Source organism: Corvus moneduloides, chromosome Z, assembly GCF_009650955.1.
Source record: "Corvus moneduloides isolate bCorMon1 chromosome Z, bCorMon1.pri, whole genome shotgun sequence".
NCBI classification, from domain to species: domain Eukaryota; kingdom Metazoa; phylum Chordata; class Aves; order Passeriformes; family Corvidae; genus Corvus; species Corvus moneduloides.
In genome coordinates this window covers 63,286,997-63,312,814 of record NC_045511.1, presented here as the reverse complement: position 1 = coordinate 63,312,814, position 25,818 = coordinate 63,286,997, and the positions used below count along the sequence as shown (strand labels likewise).

The window sequence follows — 25,818 nt, the reverse complement described above, 5'->3', positions numbered from 1 at the left end:
TAAACAATAAATATACTGGTTGAAAGCTTCAGGCAATTCCAACCATTGAAATATATCGTAATATGGTATCTTATTCCTGAGGCAAAATACAAATGTTCTATTTTAGTAAGCTCATTGCTGTCAATCCCACTGCCCCCAATGCCCTCCCCCTCCTCTATTGCAAGGCTTTCTTTTATAGCAGCTTGGCAAATTCTGTATGCAAAAGTATGCATCTCGGCACACTGGCAGAACTTTCTCTCAGCTAGGTATATTTCCTTTACTTTTCCCTTCCCCTTGCCTTCCTCTTTCCCCTATCCCCTTTCCCTTCCACATTGCTTGATGAAATGTGAAGATGTTCTGGTTTTGCTTATTTCTGTACTTTCCTGGCCGGTTTCCTTCACCTCCGTGCTTAGACTATCATCCTGTTTCTTTGTGGAAAAAAAATAACCCACAGCAATGTTCTCTTCCTTTGCGTAATGTCTGTTTGCTTTCAGTAATTTGTGAATTTCATAAGAACTTATAGTTAAGAATATTCTGTCATAAACCCGATATATTTAATAAAGCTCATTGATGTTTGCTAGGAATAATATGGGAAAATGACATCAGAGGCTGTTTTCCACTAACCAGTTACATTCTCACTCTGCAGCAAAAATTCCCTTTCTCTGAAAACAAAGCTTATTGGTCTGGCAAACTACAATGGTAGACCCCAGTAAAGTGCAAGGAAAGGATGAAATATTTTCAGAAAAATGTTACCTCACAAAATCTCAATTGTAAGTTTTTATTTTAAAAAAGATTTTGTTTTTTCTTAAAGGTTTTATTTTTTCTCATTTAAGACATTTTCCTGAGTTTGAGGAAATTTTCCTCTCTTTTGGTCAGGGAAGGCTTCTCCTTAACATTTTAGATATGATATTTGCAACTGCAGCACCTGTCCTAGCATATTTCCTCTAATTCCCATTCACTCAATAGACAATCAGTAGCAAAACATTCCTTCACCTCATGCTTCACCTCATGTCTGAAAGAAAGCAATCTTACCCTCTGTATTTTTAAATTACCATATTTTAAAAGTAATTTTATAATTAAAGCAGTCATGAGAGCAGATATTTTATAAAAAACCACTCCTATTCAAAAAATACACATATGTTTTTCAAAATCAATTCTTTGCTTTTAAAATTGTTGAAATTCTCTTGGAAATGTGTCCCTTCCAACTAATTTCTTTAGAGATTTTACTTGCATTATATAATATTCTGTCTGGCAATTTTTCATCAGAAACTGAATTAGTATCTTAAATGTTGGCCTCTTCCTTCATGTGAACATTCAGTAGGAAGATGCTCTTATTTAGTAGGCAAAATCTGGGAAGAACTGTTGTAGCTAGACATATACAATGCTCCCTTTGCCATAATCATTGTTCTAATTGTTCTCTGCTGACTGGCCATCAATTGTATCAGGCCTGGACCAAAATATCCTGTAAAAAAAAAGGAAACTCCTTCTAGCACCGCCTCTCCCTAGTCCTTGTGGCTACTTTGAATTCTGCATTGAATGTTACTGAAGCCATGCCTTTCCCATGAGGACTGGCCACACCATGTAGCAGCCAAAGTAGAAACCCAACCTTTAAAAGAGAGATAAAGAAACAGCTAAGCTGTGCCACACACCCGTTTAGCTGTTTTCATCTGTTAGGATGTTCAGTCATGTTCTGTTGGGAGATGTGGGTTTTCAAGCTGGTTTATCACATCAGGGTTGTGGTGTTTTGTGTTTCTGTCAGCATGTAATTGGATGTTGCCAGTAGCACTTACAGTTACTTGGCGCAGATGATGCTCCAAATCACTGCTTGTAATCTGACACATCTCACAGGACTTTCTAAGTGTTTCTTTGGAGACAGCTGGCTAGGTTAGGTTCACCCACCGAACTTTTTTATCTCTAAAAGGTGCTTGAAGGATTAGCAGCAGCTGTAGGCTAGTGTTAACCTTTAGGCATTGTCGGACATGAGTGTCTCAGTACGTAACTCTGAATGTGGCTGCTCAGAATACGTCAGGTAACAAAGGTCTTGAACTATCAACTATCAGAAATAGTCAGTGACTAAGTATTTCTTCTCTTCTCTGTAGAGCCAAATCTATACAGGTTATATCCTTCTCTTACACAGCCTTTTTGAAAACGTTGGCTCCAATTTACTATCAGTTCCCAACACAGCAAGTCCCTTGTTCATTATCAGACATAGTTAGATGTCTACTTGTGCTAGATGAGATGACAGATATACTTCCCATTCAAAAGTGGTAGATGGAAATATCCTGCTACCAGCCTTTACTTAGTACAGCATGCAGTTTCTCATGGGTAGCTACAAACAGGCAGGCCAATTTAGTTCTCTTTAGGACAGCTATGCTACTTGCAGGCATGTCGTCACTTTACATGACAGCCTTTCTATGTTGCTAGTTGCTGTGCTGACAATTAAGCTGTGGTACTGTTCTCCTAAAAAATTGCCAGATATTCCAAGTTTGAGTTGTTTTACTTTTTACACACAGAATTTTGTTATTATTTTGCCTAAAAACCATCACAAACCCCCAAATACCCATATATCTAGCAATGGCTAAGAAACAAATTCTTGTTTCAAGTCTATACACTTACAACTTCTGTTACAGGCCACTGCAGCAGGACTATTATAATGTATTTGTTTTAGACCTTGTGATGTCAGAAGTAAACTGTGATGCATTTTTTGTTTTTACAGACTTGTTTTGGACTGTTTTGTGCAGCACTATTATTGCTCATATCACTTATGAAGTGTTAAGTTCCTTTTATGAAGTCACTGTACACTTCACTGCAACTCACAGCAAAGAAAAGAATGAGAGATATTCAAAACTTAAGGAGTGAAGAGTGAAATGCAACTTATTTAAACATGTTTAGATAGAGGTCTGTATGACAGCAAATGGAGAAGGTGGCAATGAAGGGTGAGAGAATGAGTAGTAAGACTTAAGCAACCACAGAAACCACACACGGGGTTGCAGCAAAAAGAATGCTAAGTGTGCTGTGCAGTGAATGGTCAGGATATTTGAAACTGTGATTGAAGCAACGATCTCCAGTTTTGTGATTCCTTCAGTGTTCAAGGAAATGGGATGTTGTGTTCTTTCCAGAAAACTCTGCTCCTTGTTGGCAAGATGCATTCATCACTTTCACTTTCCCCTGCACCCTGCTCGTGGAAGTCCATACAATGACCAGCTGTGCAGGTCAGAGGGGTTAGCATTATCAAACACCTCAAACGGAAAGCCTGCTATATAGGGCATTGTGCACAAGTGAGAGAGATGGACTCTTGTTAGTCTGATCTTCCAGGCTAAAAAAGTGTTTTGCCCAAGTCATGCAGTATGTTGTCATATAGCATGTTGTCATACAGCAGCAAAATCCATGTAACTACTTGCTGTGAAGAAAACAGAGATTTTTTTTCACTTTCTGCATGCTTGGTTCTAGCTTTTATTTCCACTCTACAGGTATGTAGAATATTTTCTCTTGGTCATTCTTACTGCTCAACAAATGTGAAAGGCCTTATAGATAGTTTTTTATCTTCTTTCATTGCCCTTTTCATTGTTACAAGCTCAATTGCCAAACAGTTCCCACAGGAAGCATACTTAGGAATAATCTTTACCTTATTACAGGTATTTTGCAGGGTGGTAGGACACCTATTTGGGAAGAAAAATGCCTAGAAGAGACACAGCTTGGTGCTTGCAGTGTTCCCTTAGGATATAACAGATGCCTGAATTCCTCAGATTGAGAGGTACTTCCTCAAGCCTCCCATATCCTGAGGTCAAAGTGACCGTTTTGCGTGTGTATTCAATAGTGTTTTCAACAGCAAAGACTCTGTGGACTGAAAGAGTAGGAATGATGACTGTTCAGTGTTCTGGTGTCTCCCAGAGTTTGTGTGCTTATTTTAAACTTAAGTGGGGTATCCGAAACACCACAGATTTAAGAGATGCCAAGAAAGGAAGCTTTCATCTGACATTTTATAGGTTTTTTTTTCCTGACCCTATTTGGAAACTGCTCATGTAGGATTGTGAAATGGAAACTGAGATACAAGGAAGGAAAGCCTCACACATTTTAAAGGTCAAAGAAAGTTTTCTTGCCTCTTTGACTAATAGTATGGAATGGTTCTTACTTCATTCAAATTATTAGCATGTCTTCCACTGAAGGTATTACTGGAATAACCCCTGAGTTTGGTGTGTTTTAAAGCAGGTCTAGTTACATGAATTATTACTTTTACTTCCTATGAAAATGTGTTTTCGCCAGTTTTTGTCATTGTGGGGCAACATTTCTGATCTGGTGTAATGCTTTAAATCACCAGATCTATTTTGCATTGATTGGCCACTAAATAAACCTAGACAAAAGCCATCTATACACCAGAGCTGGACAATTCAGAATCATTAATCAAAGTGTGTTTTTGTTACCATTTTACTGCCTCACCCTACTATTAACTTGTCACAGCTGGGTTGCTTTTATGTTTTCACACACTCTGTGATGGATTAAACTAGTTAGCTGGCTAGATAGATTATATGCATTAACACTTAACAGCTTTGCTCAAGCACTGGCTAAGTCATAAGGCTTACCTTATATAAAGCTTTAAAAGATCTGATTTGCTGTGCTTTACTTTGTGTTCATTCTTTTCTCTGGCCATGGCTAAATAATGGAAGTAAAGGCACATTTGAATTGAAACATCAGATTTTATTCCTCAGGAGGTTCTTACTAAGGTTTAACGGATGGTATCATTGAGTTTCCACTCTTTTCCACAGTCACATTCCTATTTTTAACAATACTACTTATAAATTCCTGAATGAACCTAATTCAATTTGGAGTCAGTTTGCTGCTTCTAATTCTTTTCAGGAGTTTGGCAGCATTTTTACTCTTCAGGTTGTTGATTATGCTACCTTGTTTTGCACAGCTTAGTTGTCCATCATCCCACAAATTCACTAATACGGAAGTTTTTGGGTGAAGTCCTGAATGTTTAAGATTTATGATCCTAGGAACTTTACAGACAACCATGAAATATGCCACCCAGTAACTAGTCACATGGGTGCCTCTAGCTGTCCTTATTCCACTCCGGATATACAAGTTTTGATTTAAATAGTTGTTTTGAACTGATGTTTATGTATGCTGCATTTCACTGTGGGGAACTGCAAGGAGTTCTTTTAAAGATAGATGGTCTAGAACGAAATTAAGTCAACTGAGACTAACATTTTATCTGAGAACCATTTACTGGTAACGAAAAACCAGAAAGGAGTTGCCCTACTAGAGAGGGCTAGCGAAGACAGAAAAGGAGGAAGGAAAATGAAAAAGGATGGGGGGGGAGAGAGAGAGGGGAGACATAGAGAAGAAGCGGGCATTACCACCAGAGGGTCGGGGAGTGCCGTCGACGTCCATGAGGTGGGGCGTATGCACTGAGAGAGGCGCGGCCCCATAGGCAGAGCTCCTGCCATGACGGGCAGCTGGACACGAGGTGAGTGGGGATTGGGCAGGAGGTGTGGGACCCTGGACAGGGTCGCAATGAGGATCGTGGCAACGGGCTGGATCAGAGGCAGGCAGGGTTGGACGCAGGTGGCTCAGGCAGGGATGCGGGGACAAAGCGGCAGGGTGGCGGTCACGGACACAGGGAGGCAGGACAGGTGGCGACTGGGACGGGTGAGGGGGTAGGGAAGGACACAGGCTACAAATGAAGCTTGGAGGTCAGCTGGTGTGCCACAAAGTGCCCAACAAGAGGGCAAGTGAGGAGTGGCCGAGGGTGAGCAAGGGTCAGCAAGGGAAGAAGAGCCAAAAAGCACACTAGAGCCAGGGCAAAAAGGACAAGAAACAGGCTAGGGCCAGGGCAAGAAGCAGACCTCAGTAGACTGGAGCCAAAGCAAAACCACAAGACTCAAAAAGCCCTGACTCAAGAAAGGCCCAAAATCACAAAACTCAAAAAGCCAAAGCCAAAAAGTCCCCAGAGCTTGTGTTGCAGCTATTTTTATGGCCCCTGGCTCCTCCCAAAGCCAGCCTGCTGACAGGACACCATTGGCCCTGTGCAATGTCCCACTGCAGTCCATTGGTAGAGACCTTTTGCCATCCAGTTGGAGAGCCTCTCTGGGGTGCAGTGTCTTCGGTGTTTCCCTGCTGACTGCCTGTCCCATGTGAGATGGGAAGTGGTTGCCGGTCAAAGTCTCCCCAGACACAAGGCTTTCCTCCATCTTCTCCTAGCTGCCTCCTGGACGTGGCACATGTGCACCCCCTCCCTCGCATGCCTCTGAAAACCAGTATTTGAGACAGAAACCAAGATTAAATTGGCTCCTCACGATGTAGTTATGCTTTCTCTGTTTGGCAGGACTGCCTCTACTTTCTTTTTTCTGCAACAGTCATCATCTCCATAGTTTCAAGCCTGACATTCAAGTGCCTTTCTAAGAGCTGACCCCATGCTCCCCATCCTTCTCTGGAATGGAGCTTTTCCACCAGACCTCCTGGTATCTAGGGCAAACTCTGAAAACATTCTCCCATCAGACTACAACGACTATGTACATTGGTTAAGTTCCACTGTTTCCAAAAGCTGCAAGTATTTGCAATGCTACACATACAGCACGTCTCCAGATACAATGCTTCCTTCAGCTCAGGTGGCCATATGGATGGACCCTGTGGTATTAGTATTTAACAGCCAGTCCAAAAAGGTAGGTAGCCAGACTTCCTAGGCAAAATTAGCTACACATGAAACCAACTACTAAATACAATTTAACTTCAACATTGTAAAGGCAGTAGTTAGGAAAGCAGCCACACAATACAGGGTGCTAGAGTAATTAGGTCCACTTATTTTTTTTCTGAGGTGTCGCAATTGCATCACTGACTCTTCCTATTGTATCTATTCTCTTTTAAAGCAGCTCTGCCTGTGCGATCTCTTTAGGTTGTTACATAGCTGTATGTCATAACATGTGTGATAGGAAGGTCCTTGGGCTCCTAGTGCCAACCATTCCTGGGCTTTCCAGACCTCTTCCAGCCTCAGGGGCCACTGCTGTGTCTCTGACAAGGTTGTATACTGTAGACTGGCTTAGTGTCAGTTTACTGGGACTTTACATAATTGGGCTTCTAACTGCCTCTGCATGTGGCACATGTAATACTTTGTAAATTCTCGATATTAAAAGCAATCCAATGACAACTGTGCTGTTGGAAAGCTCATCAGATTCCTTCTTTTGAGGTTATAACAATAATGTGCAACTCCTGAACTGTGTTGATATACTAGAGGACAAGTAGATGGAGTACTCTTAGAGCTGTTGCATAATGAGCTCTCATAAATCCCAGACTTAATTTCCCCCCATTAGTACTTTTTTCTATAAAAAGGGTTGCTTTTAGAAATTTACAGAATAAGGTGCTAATTTTTCCCAGTCCTTCAACTCATAAGTAAGAACTACATAGAAGGAAATGGTTAAATTCTTGTTTGGGCTGTTCTGTCATTTCAAGGATATAATGTGCTGTGACAGCCACCTTTCATCTTTGAGAAGGTATTTGGTCTTGTCACTTTGGAGGAAGCTGGGATCTTCACTCAGTTGTTCCCTTACCAGAATAGGGGCTAGAAGGTGGATCGGTAAATGCACTCTGTGCAGCCGCTTTTCTATTGATCTTTGCAGTAAAGCTACTACTGAACGCATAAGTGGGGAACTGTGCACTGTTAGGTTAGCAGTAACTTACCATCCCATGGGAGTAAGGAGGAACCAGATTAGAAATCTTTTTCTATGAGGATTCTGAGATTCAAATAACATCTCTGGGAGACTGCAGCTCTAATATTAAGGTGCAATAGACTGCACCTCTGCCCTTGTTAGAAGCAGTTCTGGTTTGCTGTTAATGTACATAAGTTTCATGTTAATCCCCTTTAGAATTCTCTTACCACTTTTACAGGCAAGTATGAATGAAAATTAGTATCTAGAAACAATGCCTGGAACAGAAGATGTTGTGTCAGTTTAACACAGCCTGGTTTTTGGTGGGAATGGGAGAAAAGCTGCTTGAAACTTCTATGTCTGGCACAGAGCCAATCGCTGAAGGCTCTGATGATGGGCAGGTTACTAGCCCAATTAGACAAGTTGGTAACGCCTCTGTCATGACATATTTAAGACAGGCAAAACTGTGGGAAGCTCAGTTTCTTCTCCTGAGGGGTGGTGAGGCTGGACGGAGCTGCCAGGGGCTGCACGGCTGGGGCCCTCCCGAGACCGAGACCATGCAGCTGGGGCTGCCTGTGCGGTGCCGGCAGAGACCACGTGGCCAGCAACGAAAACACGGCAAACAATTCCCCAACACGGAGCAGACAAGATCAACATTTTTGCTGCAGCGAAGCTCTGTAAGAAGTCTTCAATTGATAGAACTTGAGAACAAGAATACTTATGGACAACATTTTTCTTCCAAACCAGAGAAAAGGGAAGAAGTGAGGACATGTAAGGAGAACCAACATGGCGGCATGAAAAGAAGCAGAGGGAGGAGGTGCTTCACGAGTGGGAGCCGAGATTTTTCTACAAGCTGTGGTGAGGACTATAATAAAACAAAGTATTTCCCTGTAATTCATTAGGTGCATAGGGGGATGCAGAGATCCACATGCAGCCTGTGAAGAACAGTGCTCACGCTGGAGTGTGTGTATACTGAAAAGCTATAATCTAGTGAGGAACTCAAACAAAGAGAGATGACCCTTGCCTTTAGAGAGAGAAGAAGAGAGCCTTCCCTTCCAAACTAGAAAAGCTTATCTTTAAAAGACTAAACCCCATGAACTAAAATGACCCACACTAGGCAGCTGTGGGAAGACTGCTTGGCCTGTGAAAGGGACTCATGTTACAGCAGGTCTGGCGGGCTGTTCGTGAAAATTAGAACCATGCTAGAGAAAATCATAGAGAACTGTCTCCTGTGGGAAGGACCCCACGGCACAACAGTAGAAGGAACTCCTTTCCCTGAATGAACTGAAGAAAGATTCTTACAAAGTGAAAGACTGACCAAAACCCTGTGTTTTGTCCCCTTGTGCTCTTGGTGGGAAAGAGGGAGGGGCTGGGAAGAAAATAAGTGTTCTAAAGGTTTATTTTAATTCTCATTACACTTTTTATTTTTAATTCTTTTAATAATAAATTTTCTTTATACTGTTTAAGTTTTTGAGCCTGTTTTGCCCTTAAAATGTTTTTCCCCTAATCCTTAACTCCTGAAGTTTTCGTTTTAATGTCCCTTCCTCTGCTTAGCTTTAGCAGAGGAAAATGGGTGAATGGGTTTTCGTGGGTGCCTGGTGCTTAGCCAGCGTCAAACCCCAACAGATGTCAACGTCAAACATCATGCAAACTCTTTATGAAAAGAAACAGCAATTTCTGTGCAGCACCATGCTCAGAACTCACTAGTCTTAGATTATGTTTTGAAGAAAATATAACTACTCTGACAAATTGCGTGATGGTTCTGTGATGTGGATTAATGTTCACTAGAGGCTAGAATGAGATCATTTAACCTGTGTTCACTTGTTTCCTAAGCCAAAAATTCTAGCTCATTGGGCCTGAATTGAGGGTCTAGGTGTCGTAATGTTTTAATGCACTGCACTGCCAACATCCCAGATATTCCTGCTTTTTCCTGAAGTCTTTAATATCATCACAACGACTGCCACACCCTTGGCAATACAAGGACAATGAAAACACAGAAGTAGCAAGCTATTAACAGTTGAGCAGCTACTTTGTGCACAAAGAAAAGCGCCAATTCTTAAAGGATCAGCCTCAAAAAAGTGCTAAAATTTCATAAAATTAATCTTTTTTTTAGGGACCATAGTGAGAACGTCATAGTTCCACCTACATTAGTGGCCTAGCTCATGAGGTTTTTCACTGCCTTCTGTGGTTTGCAAGTGGACTCAAGAGCAAGTGTTCTTTCCTGGGAGATCACATGGCTGGGTATATTCCTCTAACTTTTATTATTCATTACCTCTTAAGATTCCTCAGCAAAGACAATAATTTTCACCCCAGAAAATAACAAGCAGAGCAGCACCCCCAGTTATGTTACCACTGACAGGATGTCAAGAAAATGAAAACAAATGTTTTGAGTAGTCCTTCAGGGGATAAAGAGTTCAGTTACTAAGCTACCCACTAGAAACTGTGATTTAGTCATCTGGGATGATTTTATTTCTTTTTCTTCTGTAGGTTTAACCACGTAAATCTCTGTTTTATTGCTAGAGAGAGAAATCTGAGAAATTTGGAATTGCTTTTGTCATGGCCAGAGTTTCTGGACTACTGTGCTGACAAATGCTGGAGTAAAGGAAGAAGCAGTAACATTAGCTGTGTCCATATTTGCTCAGGTTTGTGAGCACATGTGTATTTTTAGATTGCCGTGCAAAAGGGTCGCTGACCTACTTAGTGGTATTCGTGAATGTACTGTTATAAATACAGCGTGGCTCTTGCATTCTCTTTCCCTCTCTGAATTTCTGTTTGAAACCTTTTCTTCAGGGCTCGTGTCACTTAGAGCATTAATTAAAATAGACTGGATGAGTTGTAGAAGAAGTGAAAATTCTAATTTTTTACGCTGTATATGTCGAAAAGACACTTCTAGCACAGAGATGAACATAGAGAGTTGTGCTTAACTTCTCTTAAATGGCCTAAATGAATGAGCTTCACTTTTACTACATGTATGTAATTCAGATGTGAAATGTTTATACTGGTATTCTATCACCCATGGCTGTGGGATGTTGCTAAAGGTATATTGAGGCTTGCCAATATTTGGCTGGGAAATATAGACCGAAGTGTTTATGTACGTATTTAAATCCCCTTTACAGAACTTTGAGTAAAACAAATTGTGAAAGACAGGGATTTATAGCATAATAATTACTCACAGCCAGCTCTCTACTGTACACTTTTAGTTTACACAAATTAACAGATTAACAGATTAACGTTACCTTTAGTGGTGATAGTAGGTATAGAGCTTCACAGTGACAGGGAGATGCAGCACAAGGTACAGATGCTTTCCATTTACTGTCTCGTGTAGGCAGTTTTGTGTCTAACCCTGAATTAATACACTGGAAGATGCTTGCTATAGCCTACCTGTTCTTATCCTTTATGAGTGCTGCAGAGTGCTGGGAGGGGTGGGGGGGGTGGGGGGGCTGGCCCTGCTGGATGCCTAAGCCCACCAAAGCCTCTCTGTCACTTTGGCTCTGCAGCTGGACATGGGAGAGAATATATGACAAAAGGCTTGTGTCAAGAGAAGGTCAGGGCAGGACCACTCAACAATGACTGTCATAGGCAAGACAGACTCAGCTTGGGAAAATTAGTTTAATTAATTGCCAATGAAAAGTTAGAGTAGGATAAAGATAAATGAAAATGAATCTTCAAAGGCTTTCCTGCACCCCTCCCTTTTTCACGAACTCGACTTCAGTCCCAAATTCTCTACCTCCTCTCCAAGTGGCACAAGGGAATAGGGAATTAGGGCTTTGGTCAGCTCACTCCATATTATCTCACTCCTTCCTTCTCTTCCTCTGCTTCAGGAGAGAACTATCTCTGTCTGACACGGTGGAAGCTATTGGCATCTTGTCACAGAAGGCACACCTGTAGCACCCCCACTACTAATTTTCCCATGTAAACCCAATATATCCACTGCATCTTTCTAAAAGTGTGAAAAAGCCAATTCTGCTTGTGCCTCTGTCATATGGACAGTTCTTCGTGTCAGTAGGATTTAGACAGCTGGGGAATCATTCAATTAAAGTCAGACCTAGGCAAATTTTTCCTCACTTTGCTATAAAAGCCTTGCTTATGGTCCCAGTTTAAAAGCTGTTTCAGGAAAACTCAGTGAAAACATGGCAACATGGATTTTGTCTGTTTTCAGAGGGAAAAATTCTTCTGTCTTCTCAGGAAGGACACTTAGGGAGACTATAGTATATAGTTGGATGAAAGGAAGTAGATACTATTTCTAACTGTCATTTGAACAATAGTCTCACATTCCTGGAATGTAATATGACTTAGTGTGTTTACAGCCTTTTGAACCACATTTATGGAATTTTAAACTAGAGACTAATGTGTATAAGATGTTCTTAGACCAGGAAATACAGAGAAGTCTTAAAAACATGCATGCAAATTGTAAACATGTATTGAATTTTCAGCCATATTTTCTACCTCCTTCTATGAAAACTACAAATATTTGAAAGCAGCATCTTGTAATGGAAATGCCACTTTTGCTATATTGGGCTGTAACTCACGTGACACATCAGTAATATTGCGGATCTTTACAAAGCAATTCTTCCTAAAGTTATTTTATCTTGCCTGTTTTCAGTCAGCCTTATAGAAGAGGAAGGACTCATTTAAGTAGTTGTTCTACCACCCTTTTCTTCAATAGCTCACGTCCAAAGTATAGACAAAAATTTCATATATACTGGAGTAGCCATCTGTATATGGCATCTTTTGGTCTGTAAGTGTCCTGGCATTTTAAAAGTATTAATTAGCCCCTAAACTACATAATATCTTGAAGGAATTTCAGTGGTTAAAGGTTATTTAGGGGACTGGTTGATCAAGATATTTTATCTCCCATATTAAAATTGTCTTTTCACTAACAGTGTATTGACCTTCAATGGAATGTATCTTGAAGCCTGCTTAAAATATGGGCACTCTATATTAAATACAGTATGTTAGTTCTCCCATTGCTGTGAGTCAGGGAGAAGGATGGCATAGCCCCCGTATTGTTTTAAATATCTATGCTGAAATGGCAATTAATTTTATTATAAATAGTTTTATAAAATCCAAGGCACAGTGGAAGACCAAGAAGTTTAAGTTAGTGTTAACTGTGGTGGGCTTTCTGCTGTGTTTGTTCAAAGGAGAGGCAGAAATTTGAAACACCATAGTTGGAAAAGCTGATTTTCTATTCCTTGCCAAAAAAAGATGTTGTGTACTGGATTTCAGGGCTTTTCTGTGTATGGTGCTCTTTAAAGTCAGTCAGAGAACAGATGTCACTATACCAGATAAAGACTGCGTAGTCTTTCCTTTTTTGACTGTGTTAAGATGTACTGCTTGAGATCATGGACATATTACTTTGGCTCTTCCTGAGCCAGAAGTGAGTAGTTGCTGACTGTTCAGTCCTGATTAAGTCCCTATTACCATGCATTCTGACATTACTCAAGAGATTTCTAAATCAAGATGAAAAAGCATTCATAAAGCAAAGATTGCAACTGGAACAGAAACTATGATGTTGATGCGGGAGCTGCTGGATGACATTTATGGTTTCTACTATGCAGGAGGTCAGATGTAAATATTATTTGAAGTCTATGAGTTTCTCTTTTCTTAGGGAACACACCCCATGTGATTAAAGACTATATTCTGATGCTACTTGGTGATATTCCTTGGTATGCTCATAAGAATAACCAATGTCAAATTAGCGTGTTTGCCACAGTGTGAAGACATGCATTTTTGTTTGCATGCAGTCTCCTTCCAAAGAGGGACATAAATATCTAAAGAGAAACAGAAAGGCTCAGCAAACTCCTTTTGGGCTTTCACTTCAAAACAAAATTGTTTTAATTTCTGCTCTGTCCCCACCAAAGGACTCTTGGGAAATGCCTCACTTGGCTCCAGAGTGCCCTGCTGTTTAAACACAGGAGATATATGAAATGCAAACTGTTTAAAAAATGCACTGGACATGACCAGAACATCCAGCCATGGAAGCTCAGGTTTTGAACTTGCTGGTCCCTGAACCCCTCCTCTACACTGCCATCTTAACAGCTAACTGATGGTACTAGTGAATGATGTTTCATCTTTAAAATATAAATTTTAAACATCCTTTTAGTATGGATGAGAAGTGGAATCTCACATCAAGGTACTAATTCTAATTAAACATATATTAATTTTTTACCCCTGACAGTTTTATCTGTCAAGATATACCTTTTTGTCATGGTACAAAGTCAAGACCTGCTACTGCCATAGATGATATTGCAACTAATGTTTTTTATTTGTCTAGTACCTTGGCGTGTGTGACTGTGTTTAGAGTCCTTGAGATCTTTTTTGCACAGTTTATAATGCCATTGTAGCAGAGAAAAAAAAAATTCATATCTGCTTAGTCTCAGGCATGGTAATATGACAGTTTAATATTTTGTTTATATACATTGTCTTCAGATTTCCTCCTTTCCTATGGAATGTGAGTCTGTGTATATATGTGAATTTTTCAGTTCATAAGATCCAGTTTTTGTCTTTACTGATTCTGGTTGCTAATGCCACTTCTGTGCAGTACAGATTTTGTTACTGGAAAATCTTCATACACCTCAATAAGAGGTTATGCAACTTCTAAAGCAAACTATGTGCATAATCTTCAAACTATGAAATATCAGTGTTTTTCAGCATGAAACAGATTTGATAAAAGAATCAGTGAAATTTTTTACCTGTTTGAGATGACACCAGGGATGGATTTAGAACATAATTGTTCTTTGCTTTATTTGTAATTTTTGCTGCTATTAACTCTTTCAGTGAGAAAACTCCTTTTGGAGAATAGTATTCAGGTGAGTCTCGCAAAATCTAGTATTTGCTGGAGAGAAGGTCCTGACTTTCATCTGTTTTTTCGCTTGTCATTTTGTTTTGCTGTTTGTGAGTGAATATTTCAGCAGTGGTTTCTGCCTACTGAAAATCACCTAGTGACTCCAGGGAAGTTATAATCTTCATCTCCTATATTCCTAGATTCCTCCATTTAGAAAGCACATTTGGCTTACTCAGAGCATGGTCATGTGCTGCAGTGTACTTGGTATTCATCAGGCCATTTGTTCACTAAGATTTTTCATCTCCAAAACCCCAAACGAAGAAAAAAACCCCAAACTAAGAAAAAACCTCCATATTTCCTGCCCTAAAAGGACTGTAGAATTGCAAAGATACATGAAACAGGATTCTTCGCTCAGGACTAGCATAATCCCCTCTTCTTTTCAACTTCAGTTCCCTGGAGAGTAGAAGCTTGCGTTGCATTTGTGATGAGATTTCTTCCAGCAGCTTTGGAGAAGCAGCCCATTTCAGATGACTTCCTGGATTGGATCATCAGTAGCCATCACTAGCCATCAGTAGCCAACCACTAACCACTTAATCTGAAGGAGAGATCAGAGGTGACAGAGTCACTCTCTCATGAATTTTGCAGTCTACATTGGTTTCTAAATCCTGCCGTGAAGTTCATTCCCACCTTTTCCAAAATTTAGAGAAAGACATCAAAGCAATGAGAAATTATTATTAATGTTTCTACTTTTCAAGTCATCTTGTTGAAGTATTACTAGACAAGTCTACAGCCTAATTTGCTGCCATGTCTGAAACATGTAATGCCTCAAAAACTAACATGAAACATATGTAAAAAGTGTCAATGACAGCTTTCTCTTTTTATTCTGTGAGTAATTTCATAACAACTGTTAAGTTAACCCCCTCTTGTCATTACTAATGTAAAGATACAACCACTGATTATCTGTTATTGGCTGGATTATTTTGAAAATAAAATCTATGTCTCTGGTTGGTGTGATTCTGTTCTTGCAGCTTCCTCCTAAATTCTCTCATGACAGTAGAGCATCTAGAAAAAGGATATGAAGGTTCATCTTCTGATGGATATTTTGACTTTCTTCAGAAAAGAAGAGCACCTCTTTTCTGAAAAAAATGTTTTGTTAGTCAGGGCTTAGTTTAAATCCTGGAAGTCCTAAATCAACAATGCTTAGGTTTTCTAGGAACTTCTTAAAAGGTGACTGTATTCAACATGGGGAATGTAGGTGGGTGTTGTCTGGTAGAACAGATCGTGAAATCTTTACTTTAAAAGGCTTTTCAGGTATGTGGTATTTTCATTTGGGTTTTGGTACTTTGTTCTTTTGCAAATTAGCCTTAGGATTGATAAAATAATGCACTGCAATGGGTAGCTCCTCGGAGGAGAATTTGGCAGCTTAAGTGGAGGTTGATAGGAGGAATCTCTTAGTTTGTAATATAAACTCAGCATAAGCTTGGAAATTTTATAATGCATCACCCTGCCAGTAAAGCATTTGGGTTTTGCCATCAACAGCCTTGTCTCAACTAGCCTTTGTTACCTGCCATCTGTTTGGATTCAGAATCCTGGCTTGGACCCATGTTCTTTGAATATGCAAATACTTCCTGTTTAACAAATATGTATTTTGCTGAACTATAGTATAAAATATTTATGCTAGCCTTATAATACAAAATATTAGTTCAGAAATGGATAGTGCATCAGAACATTTTCCAAACATCACTTTTTCAATCAAATATAGATTTTTAGATTATTTCCTTTTCTTTGTATCTTCTCTGAGGAGATACGGGCAAGGTCTATGCAGTACTGGATAAATTTCTTTTAGATTAGAATGGAATTATTTTTTCAGCCTCCAGTGTTTGCTGGTACATGCAGCGCTCAGCACCGACAATGTCAGACTAGTCAATTTGATGATGACGGAGGATTAGAAGCAGTTTCTGCTGCACTAATCTGAGAAGCTCAATAAGCTTCATATTCTGTATTCTGACACTGTCTGTTGGAACTAAAATCAGAGAAAAGGGAAAAAAGTGTTCAACTTTGGTAAATGTCAGGAAAAGTTTCTTAAGCTTTCTGTATATCAGGTTATATACAGAATTTACCCTGGGAGGTCTTTCAAGTTCACCATCTTACAGAAAAGAAGAATAACCATCAGTATGTATTTAAATCAATGAAAATGAAAGAGGTTAATTGTTAACAGATTTTAATTTGATTTATGACCCTTTTTCCCTACAAGTCTTTTGTTGCTCTGAGGACTTTTAGGCTAATGGGCATAATACATGGGTTCAGTATTTTCTGTAAGAGCAATAGGAGCAATAAACTGAAAACTTCTAATTCTTCTGGAAGTAAATAAATAAATGCTTCAAATACATGTATGAACCATCCTCTACTGGAGGTCTATGAAGCATTTTGTTTTTTCACTAGGAAAACTAGTAATGGTTGCCTATTTAAGGACTAGGGATGCTTGTTTCATCCTCCAACAGGCTTATTTTTATCAGAACTGCTGTAGGTTATCCTTAAGGCAAATATTGGTTATTTATTGCAAAAAATCTAAATAAAGAATGAAAACATGTCTTCAGAAGTCAATATTTAATAGGGAAGCTGAAGACTGTGGAAAATGGAAGTATTAGAATGTAAAACAGTCTAACAGCAAACACCTACTATCTTAAAAAGCAAAAAAGTAAAAAAAAATCTAACTGTATTTTCTTGTCTGCTTGGAAATTATTTTGTTTTCAGTATATTTTCAGGTGGATACATAAGACTGTGATAGACCTAAGGACTGAAGATACAGATGTATATTGAAAAATTAATTTCTTTGTAATCAATAGCAGTAGTCCCTGTATTTTGAATATTTTCACAAACCACAAGGCCATTAGAAACCAAGGAACTTATTCAATATGCTTCAGATTTTACAGACTCATTCTATCTCTTCTGTGGGGGGAAAACACAGAATTATAGTCTGGAATATATTATAAGGAGGGAATTATATTGTAATATGAAAATAACTACTGAAATTTGAAGTGTATTTCTCTATTTTAAATGTACCAAAGGAAAAAAAAACGCCATAGTATATATCAATAGATCTATGTCTCACTCACAAATGCCAGGATCTTTCCACTGGGTTTGCAGAGATATTTACCGCAATAAGAGTGTATTGTCTTGTCATAATGTTGTGCTTTATTGTAGCAGCTCAAAAACTTTGGTTACGTGCAGTTAGGTCTTTGCCACTAGTCCACAGTTGCACAAGAAGCAGAATAGTGCATAAATGTTATAACTATTTTTAATGTTACCCTAATTTTACTGTTTATTCACAGCCAAACAGTATTTTGGTTACGGCTAGCATCGCAGGAAAAAAAGTTATTTTTAAAAAAAAGTTACTTTTAAAAAAGTTAGGAGAAGGTGCACAAAAGAAGAATTTTACAAATGAAAATATTCAGAAAAATTGTACCAATAAACTGGCAATTTTTTCAGGTGCAGAAGGCTTAAAATGGGGACTCATATAATTGATGTGCTGAACATTTGCCTTCTGAAAGAAAAAAAAGGTCTGGTAAAACAATAATTGCATATAAAAAGTCATATAGAAAATTCATGTATATGAGCATAAATAAATGATCCAGCTATGGCTATGTGGAGCACCTGCCATTAATAAAGAAGATGAGGTTCTCATGCAAGCAACCTTTTTTAAGAGGTGGGGCTATAGATCACACTCAAATGCAATCTGCTGTTGTTTTTTGGTGTAATACTTAAATATAAATAATATTAATGTTAAATACATCTCTGCCTTAAAAAAACAAGTCATCACAGAACTCTAAATGTTCAAGATGTTAAAAGACTTAATTTCCAGACTTTATGCTGTGGCATATCTTCATTTAAAATATGACTGGTTTGAAAACTGGAAGAAAAAGAAATGTTACATATTTTATCCCTAAAATATTAATCAAATTACTTATGTTCCAAGATGAGGTGAATTACACTCAGTAACAAGTATTTTATAAGAAGAGAATAGCTGAATTATATGCAGAAAGAAGTATTTTATAAAGAGTGATTCTCACAGGAAAAGATTTGGTAGTTTTAAGATAGCTAATTAAATGGGATCAATATAATACAGTTTCCATACACACTGTAAGGAAAGAATTTGATAATTTGGTGCTTACTTTTAAATACTTGATTCAAACCCACTGATAATCAGCTGAGATCTTGCCAGAGGTTTAGGTTTGGTCAGCATACCTCAGGGTTTACTGAACACTAAAAGAAGTAGAAATATTTACTGTAGAAATACCTGACATAGAATTTTGAAGCTAATCAGGAATGTAAATTCCTTAAATCACTAAGCAGGCCAGTGCATGCTGGGGGGTCTGGTGTCACCCTCAGGTACCAGAACTCTGTGCCAACATTTTTGACTGTGTTGCCATACTGTGCACAGGTACAAATCAAGGGTTATAATTACCCATCAATAAGAGGAGATGGATTTTTATGAGCTGCTTCTTTTCCTCATGCTCTGTCACAGTGTGAAGAAAGGAGAAGAAACATGATCCCTAGAGAAAAGTCACAAAGAAATTCAAATCAGAGAGGGAACAACTGAAGAAGCCAGAGTTCTTAGAATGATTTTGAGAAAAAAAAGGTTTACAGAGGCTATGCAATTAGGTAGAGGGTTAAGAGGATAACAAAAGAAGATCAAAGAAGGTAGAAGTACACAACTTGATCAAGACTAAGAACTGAGGGAGCTCAGTACAATTTTGCCTTTTTTCTGTGGGAGTCTCAAAGTCTGTCCATGATGGGAAAGAAAATTATGCTAAGGCAGTATTTGCCTGCCTATTTGTTACTGCTTCCTGATACGAATTTGCACATCTGGAAAGAAGTAGGATCTACTGCCACTATGATTCAATTCCAGTGTTGCCACCCTGCTGCTTCAGACTGAGCTTTGTGATGTATATGCTTGGTGCTAGATCACCTTGTGAACAACATACTTAAAAATTTCAAGTTGCTCAGGAAATAATCCTTCAGTCATAAGAGCACAGGCTACATTATCTTACCGGAGTCTTTCTCCATCTTTAATTGCTAGCACGTTGCTTTTAGGTTCTGTGAGTTTAGTGCATGAAAGAGAAAAAAAATCCTGTTTGGAACTCAGCACATTTTTTGTTTATTATATTCTTACTGCCTCAGTCCTAAAAAATTCATTTGTATGTGACAAACTGGATGACTATGACTTTAAGTCCTGTGGCAGAAGGATGTGGCGCATCCATTCAGAGCTGTTTTTCAAGTGTCACGGGTTTCCACTCTGTGGAACTGGAAAGTGCCAGTTTACGTCAGATTGATGAATTATGTAAAACCTGGATTCCTTATGTATTATTAATCACCACAAACAAAGGACGACGTTTTAATTAATTTGTGATGATTTTTACCTCTTACTTCCAAAGTAACTTATTCAAATTAAAACCTCCTATTTTGAGACCTGCATCTTGTTAAAAATGCAGAGAGACTGTTATCAGTGCCCACTGAAAGATGCAGAAATTTATACAACCTTCTCTAGTGTTTAAAGGAATTTAGGGTAATACTTTTGAAACATCAGCCAGGAAACCTGTACCCACAGTATTCTAATACGGGGGTATGTTAGTTGCCTGAAAGACTTTATTGAAGAGTGTCTGCATGCATGATTAGAAGCATCAGTGCTTGTGTGGTTTGTTTGTTTGTTTTTGAGCAGCAGACAAGATTACAAGAAACCTGTGATTAATTTAGCAAATCTATATGGGTACATTATACACTGTTCTTCGGATGGAAGTCTGACCTACCTGTGCTTAGTTTTGCAATGTTGCTCTGCTTCGCTTTGAAAATAATATATATATCAGTGACCATGTAAAGTAAGTATTTCCTTTGGGGTGATTCATTTTTTGTGTGAACAAAACTTAAAATAACTGCAGCCAAGAGATTCGTTATTGTGAAAAAGGCTTACAGCTGGATTTAAGTTTCAGTGCGAGCAGCAGAACATAGGCAGGCTGACATTTTCTCTCAGCCAGAGGTACAAATTAAGTGCCTGAGGCCACTTCAACACTGAGATCAAGCTTTTCTTTACTACACTATCCTTCCTTCCTTCTCTCACTGAACGCATGACCAAGTTATAAAGTTTGATGAACTCATTGTCTCCTTTTGTGTCAACAAAATGCAAAAAACCCCCTCACACTTTTTGAAAAATCAATATATAAACATTGTCCATAAACTTACAAGGTTTTCCTGTGCAGATAAGATTACCTACCCTGTTCTGTACAAGTAACTTGTTACAAATTTCTGTAAATTGGAGTAATCTATTTACTTCATATAATGGAATTGAACTCGATGTTGAAGTTCCTAAATCAAAGATGGTTTTTTTTGGAAAGTGAATTAGTGTTGGAAAAAAAAAGGGCATGGCTTTTCTTTCTATTCACTGAGGGCACTCAGGATTATTGCCATTACTGTTGCAAAATCTGAGCAAGTTAGAGATGAAATCAAGTTGATTGAGTTCAGCAGGAAGTATGTGTACTCTCTGAAAGTTAGTGTGCTGTATTGTCTGTTAAGATTTCATCCTCTGTGTCTTGTATTTGAAAATGAAACATAAAGCTGAAAGGCCAAATTTATCTCTGGAGCACACCAGTATAAATGAAAGCTCTTTGAAGTCAGTGATGTTGGTACCAGAGGAGATGATGGAATCAACCGAAAGGTGTTTTGCTCCTTCAGAAGTTTGCTTCCTTTTGATAGCATGGAGGGTGCAAGCTTGATGAATGTTATTCCCCCGTTAATAACTGAGATAGATTCTAATGACTGGAAACAGATAAAAACTTCAAGGAAGAACAAAGTGGTTTCTGTTTCTGCATGTTTTTTATGTATCCTTCCTGTATCTTATGTGCACCTTTTCAAAAATTTTTCAGGAAAAACGTATTTCTGTAATTACAATAAACTGTGAATGAGTAACAGTTCTTTGGATACACTGGCAGGTGATTTTGATTTATTAATACCATGAAGATTATGGGCTTGGATTCAATATTTACTTGAAAAGTTTCCAAATTTTGTAATATCCTTTCCTGAACTTATGAACATTAAATAAAGGGGAATTGAGAGGTCTGAAAAAGTCACAGCGCTAGAGAGATTCTTCAGGTGATCTAGTAACTATTTTTGTGTAGCATGCAAGGCTATGGTTTTTTAAACAAACATATGACATACTGTTCACATCTAAGCTTGGGCTGGCATAGGTTTGTGGGTTTTTTTCACAGTAAGTAGTAAGTGCCTGTGTTTTGGATTTGTGGTGAAAATAATGTTGATAGCTCAGGGATTCTCTAGGTACTACTAATCAGTGCTTGCACAGAGTCAAGACCTTTTCTGCTCCTTGCACCATCCCACCAGTGAGGAGGCTGGGGGTCTACAAGAAGTTGGGAGGGGACACAGCCAGGACAGCTGACCCCAACTGACCAAAGGCATATTGCATAGGATATGGCATCATGGTCAGCATATAGAAAGGAGGGAAAGAAGCAGGAAGGAAGGACATTCAGGCCAATGGTGTTTGTCTTTTCAAGTGTCGTGGTTTAACCCCAACCATCAAATTAATCCCATGCAGCCACTTGCTCAGTCCCTGACCATTAGAATAAGTGAGAGAATCAGAAGGATAAAAGGTGGAAAACTCACACGTTGAGATGAAGACAGTCTAACAGGGAAAGCAAAAGCCATGCACACAAGCAGAGTAAAACAAGGAATTAATTCACTGCTTCCCATGGCAGTCACCTTCATCAACCCACAAGTTTTCCCACTTTTACCCTTCTGAATCTCTCCTCTGTCACACCACATGGAGTGAAGGAACATCTGTGTAAACTTTGGTTGCTGGATGGGGTTAGACCTGTCTACAGGACCTGTCTACAAATTCAAACAAATTACCCGTGTTATAACAAGCACGTATACTTTTCTGAATGGCCTGCAGAAAACGTGTTACCTTGAATGTTAAAATTATGCATACTGGTAGTCCTAGCTGTGTTCTTTGGGGAAAAAAAGGCTACAACTTCTAGCTAAACTTTAAAACTGATTTAATGCATATAAAATTCTATGTTCATTATTCTCTTAGGTGTATTGAGAACAGAATTAGGAAACTTTTTTTTTTTTTAACAAACCATGCACGAATCTCACACTTCCTCCCATCAAAGACTTCTCTCTAAGATTTTACGTCAGCATTCTCCATGCCCCAGTGGACATGTCATGGATGTATCATTATTAAATTGTAGAATAATACCTATTCACCCTCTTTACAGGAAAAATGCTGGTCATATGTTTGAAGTTGTATGGATCCACTGGCACCTGAAAAAGTACTCTAGGGAAGCACACCATATTCTTCCTCTGTTGTCCTAGTCTTTCTTGAAGTATTTCCTAACAACTTTGGTCAGAGATGTGATTCCAAACTAGAAGGAACTTTGATCTGATTCAGACAAACTCATTCTGATTATACTCACTGTTAAGAGAGACTAGTTTTGTACAGTTTTATGATTGACTGTGATGTTTTCATGACATTGCAGTTGTTATATACCCATTTTCTCCTTGCGTGTTAATGCTCAGTAATAAAATGACAGCCTGCAGCACAAGGAACAAGCTTACCCCCAATGCTTATTTGTGGCTATTCAGATTCTCTTACAGTTCTCTTCCAAGGGTTTTCACATTGTTCCTGCATCTGGGCTTAAAAGAGTAGTGTCGAAACAGCAGTCTCACCAATGCACTGTGCAGACGCAAACAAGCAGTTGTGCCTCAGCTTGTTGCTGCCTGGTGCTCTCTCCTGTACAGGAGCAATTTTAACCTGTTTTGTATAGAGTCATAGAATTTTTAATGATGAAGTGTCTATCCATGAAGATACAAGATTACTCTCAGAGTTACGTCTCCTGGATGATCTCTCACACTCTGTCCTCACTCTGTTCTTATGGTTTTGTGCCAGAGACAGTTATCCTCCAGGTATGGGTCTGACACATGCTCTGAAGATCATATGGATTACTAGATGCTGATGTGATATTTTCCCCAGAGCAACAAATGTAAAAGTAAGCTATACCAACTGGGAACGTTGGGCATATTTGGCCTCTTCATCTCCTCCCATTACGGACACTTCAACTGTGAGTGGCATGTTGACTTCTAACCTGTCCTGAGGCACCTAGCTAAAACCTGAAGTGGCCTTAAATGTCTTGACAATAATCAAGAGCTGTTTACCTTAATGCAATGAAACTCAAGTTCACTGCACTTGTACTACCTGTAATTAGTAATTAGTACTACCTGTAATTTCAGACTGTGTGTTCTGAGTACTTTTGGTATGAAGTTGCATTTTACCCTTTTTTTTTCTGCTTTAATATAATGAAACTCCCTTTTGAAATTAATTTGTTTTATGTAAACGGAAAATAAATTAAAAAAAGAAAAGAAAAGAAAAAGGCAAGGATCTTGAATATATTTTGAAACACAGACACTCATTTCTTCCCAGGCTCCACATTCTTTGAAGACTGATTTCATATAGACTTCTTAACTGAACGTTCTTGAACTTTTTTTCCCAAACTTTGTATCCAAAATCTGTGTCTCATCTGGTCTTTATCTCACAGCTGTGATAAAGCAAAAGAGACCATGTTAATGGTTTTAATTGAGGTTGATATTTTCTCTCTGAATCATTTAGAGATAAAGATTGCATAGCATATGCTCTTTTGATCTATTCAGAGAAACAGCAAGCTCCATAGTTTGATGTCAAGATAATCAAAATAAGTGCCAGCAAAGCTTTGAGAGCTATTAGAAACATAAAGATCGAAAATAGGGTTGGAGGAGGGTCCAAAGTGGAGCACACCTGGCTTAAGTATAAAGAAAAATCTGTTTCTGAATAATTCTGACTACTCTAGACCTCACCTGGAGTGCTGTGTACAGTTCTGTGCTCTGCAGAAGAGACACAAGAGACATGTGGACATACTGGAGAGAGAGCAGCAAGGGGCCACACAGATTATTAAGAAGCTGTAGAATTTCTAAAGTGGTGAAAGGTTGAGAGAGCTGGGATTGTCAAGCCTGGAGAAGAAAAAGCTCTGGGAAGATCTTATGAATGTCTATGAATACCCAAAACAGGGATGCAAAGAAGGCAAGAGTTGCTTTCAGTGAAATGCAGTGGCAGGACAACAGGCAATTGGCTCAAACTGAAACACATGTGGTTTTTTCTGAACATTAAAAACCACTTTTTTCACTGTAAGGCTGATTTAGCCCGTGCTTAAGTTGTCCAGAAACACTGCAGTCTCCCTTCTTGGAGATATTCAAAACACCTCTGCACAAAGACCTGGGCAAGCTTTTCTAGGTAGCCCTGTTGTTGAATCAGATGATGTCCAGAAGTCCACTTCCACCTCAACCTTTGTCTGACTTCATGTGATCCCTTTTGAAGCCAATTCTCCATTTCTAAGATCAAGAGCTACAAGAGTTTCACATTTTTTAAAAACAGTAATTTAAACCTGATTTCAATTTAAACTTCTTATTTCCCATATTGTAAAAGACACATCAAGGAGGATTTTCTGTTGCTTCAGTTCATGATCTTGCTGAAAGCATGTATCCTTCTTGTCTTCCTTACTTTGGGAGTTCTGTGGAGTTACTATTCTCTAACTGAGCTGCAATTTATCTGCTTTCAATTTTTTAAAAAAGCATATTACATCTTTTGAATACGAATTTTTACACAATATTTGGTCATTGATCCCTTTTTGGCCAAGTGTCAGTGTTACCTTGTGTAAACACTTTATTCCTTTAGAGCAAGCATATATCAGATTTATTTTATATTCACCAAACTTTTATATAACAAAAAATTGTTTTTGTTATTCTGCAGAGTGAATCTGATTAGTGCCACTGCTGATGTACACATATGCAACATATACCGTATGGAAATTAATCTTACTTATAGCTAAATGAAGAAGGAAAATGTACTTCGTACTAACCAGAAAGTCAGATTTGTTGCAAAAAGATAAGGAAAACAGCAAAAAGATAGATCTGAACTGATCTAGGTCATACAGTTGACTGAAGATGGAAAGTTATACCAGTAGGCTTAGAAAGGACCCTAGCAAATGCATGAATTGTAGGGGGAAAAAAAAAATCACCTTGGGAAACAGGGTTAATCATAAATAATACACCAAAGCTATTTGAACAATCTTTGGCAGGAGTAAAAAGAGACTCAAAGGAGCTGGAATTATAAATTGGTTAATGCTGAGCATTAGGGGGAGCATAGTTGGAACCAACATGTTCAATTCTAGGAGCCATATTTTAGGAAAGAAGTTATGAAGCATGAAAGGTCTGAGGCTGAAAGATCAACATGAATCAGAGTTTCAGAGATCTTAATTATAAAAATCACTCAGGTGTGGCCTTTGATATACAGACTCAAATAAAAAGAAATTGGAATCATCT

General features: G+C 38.7%; 1 protein-coding gene across 1 annotated transcript; it reads left to right on the top strand.

Moving 5' to 3' along the window:
• The first annotated feature begins 5,395 nt into the window (after positions 1-5,395).
• LOC116438473 lies at positions 5,396-15,407 on the top strand. The gene is made up of 2 exons (XM_032097421.1): positions 5,396-8,477; positions 14,853-15,407. Exons 1-2 carry the CDS (start codon positions 7,910-7,912, stop codon positions 14,966-14,968), a joined length of 684 nt encoding a protein of 227 aa, XP_031953312.1. The 5' UTR covers positions 5,396-7,909; the 3' UTR covers positions 14,969-15,407.
• Positions 15,408-25,818: the final 10,411 nt, after the last annotated feature.

Bases quoted from the DNA above. Each gene is read 5' to 3' on its own strand.
- LOC116438473 (XM_032097421.1), top strand. From the start codon at position 7,910: ATGTTGTGTCAGTTTAACACAGCCTGGTTTTTGGTGGGAATGGGAGAA. The intron at 8,478-14,852 runs GTGAGGACTATA...TTTCAACTTCAG, and splicing joins AGATTTTTCTACAAGCTGTG to TTCCCTGGAGAGTAGAAGCT.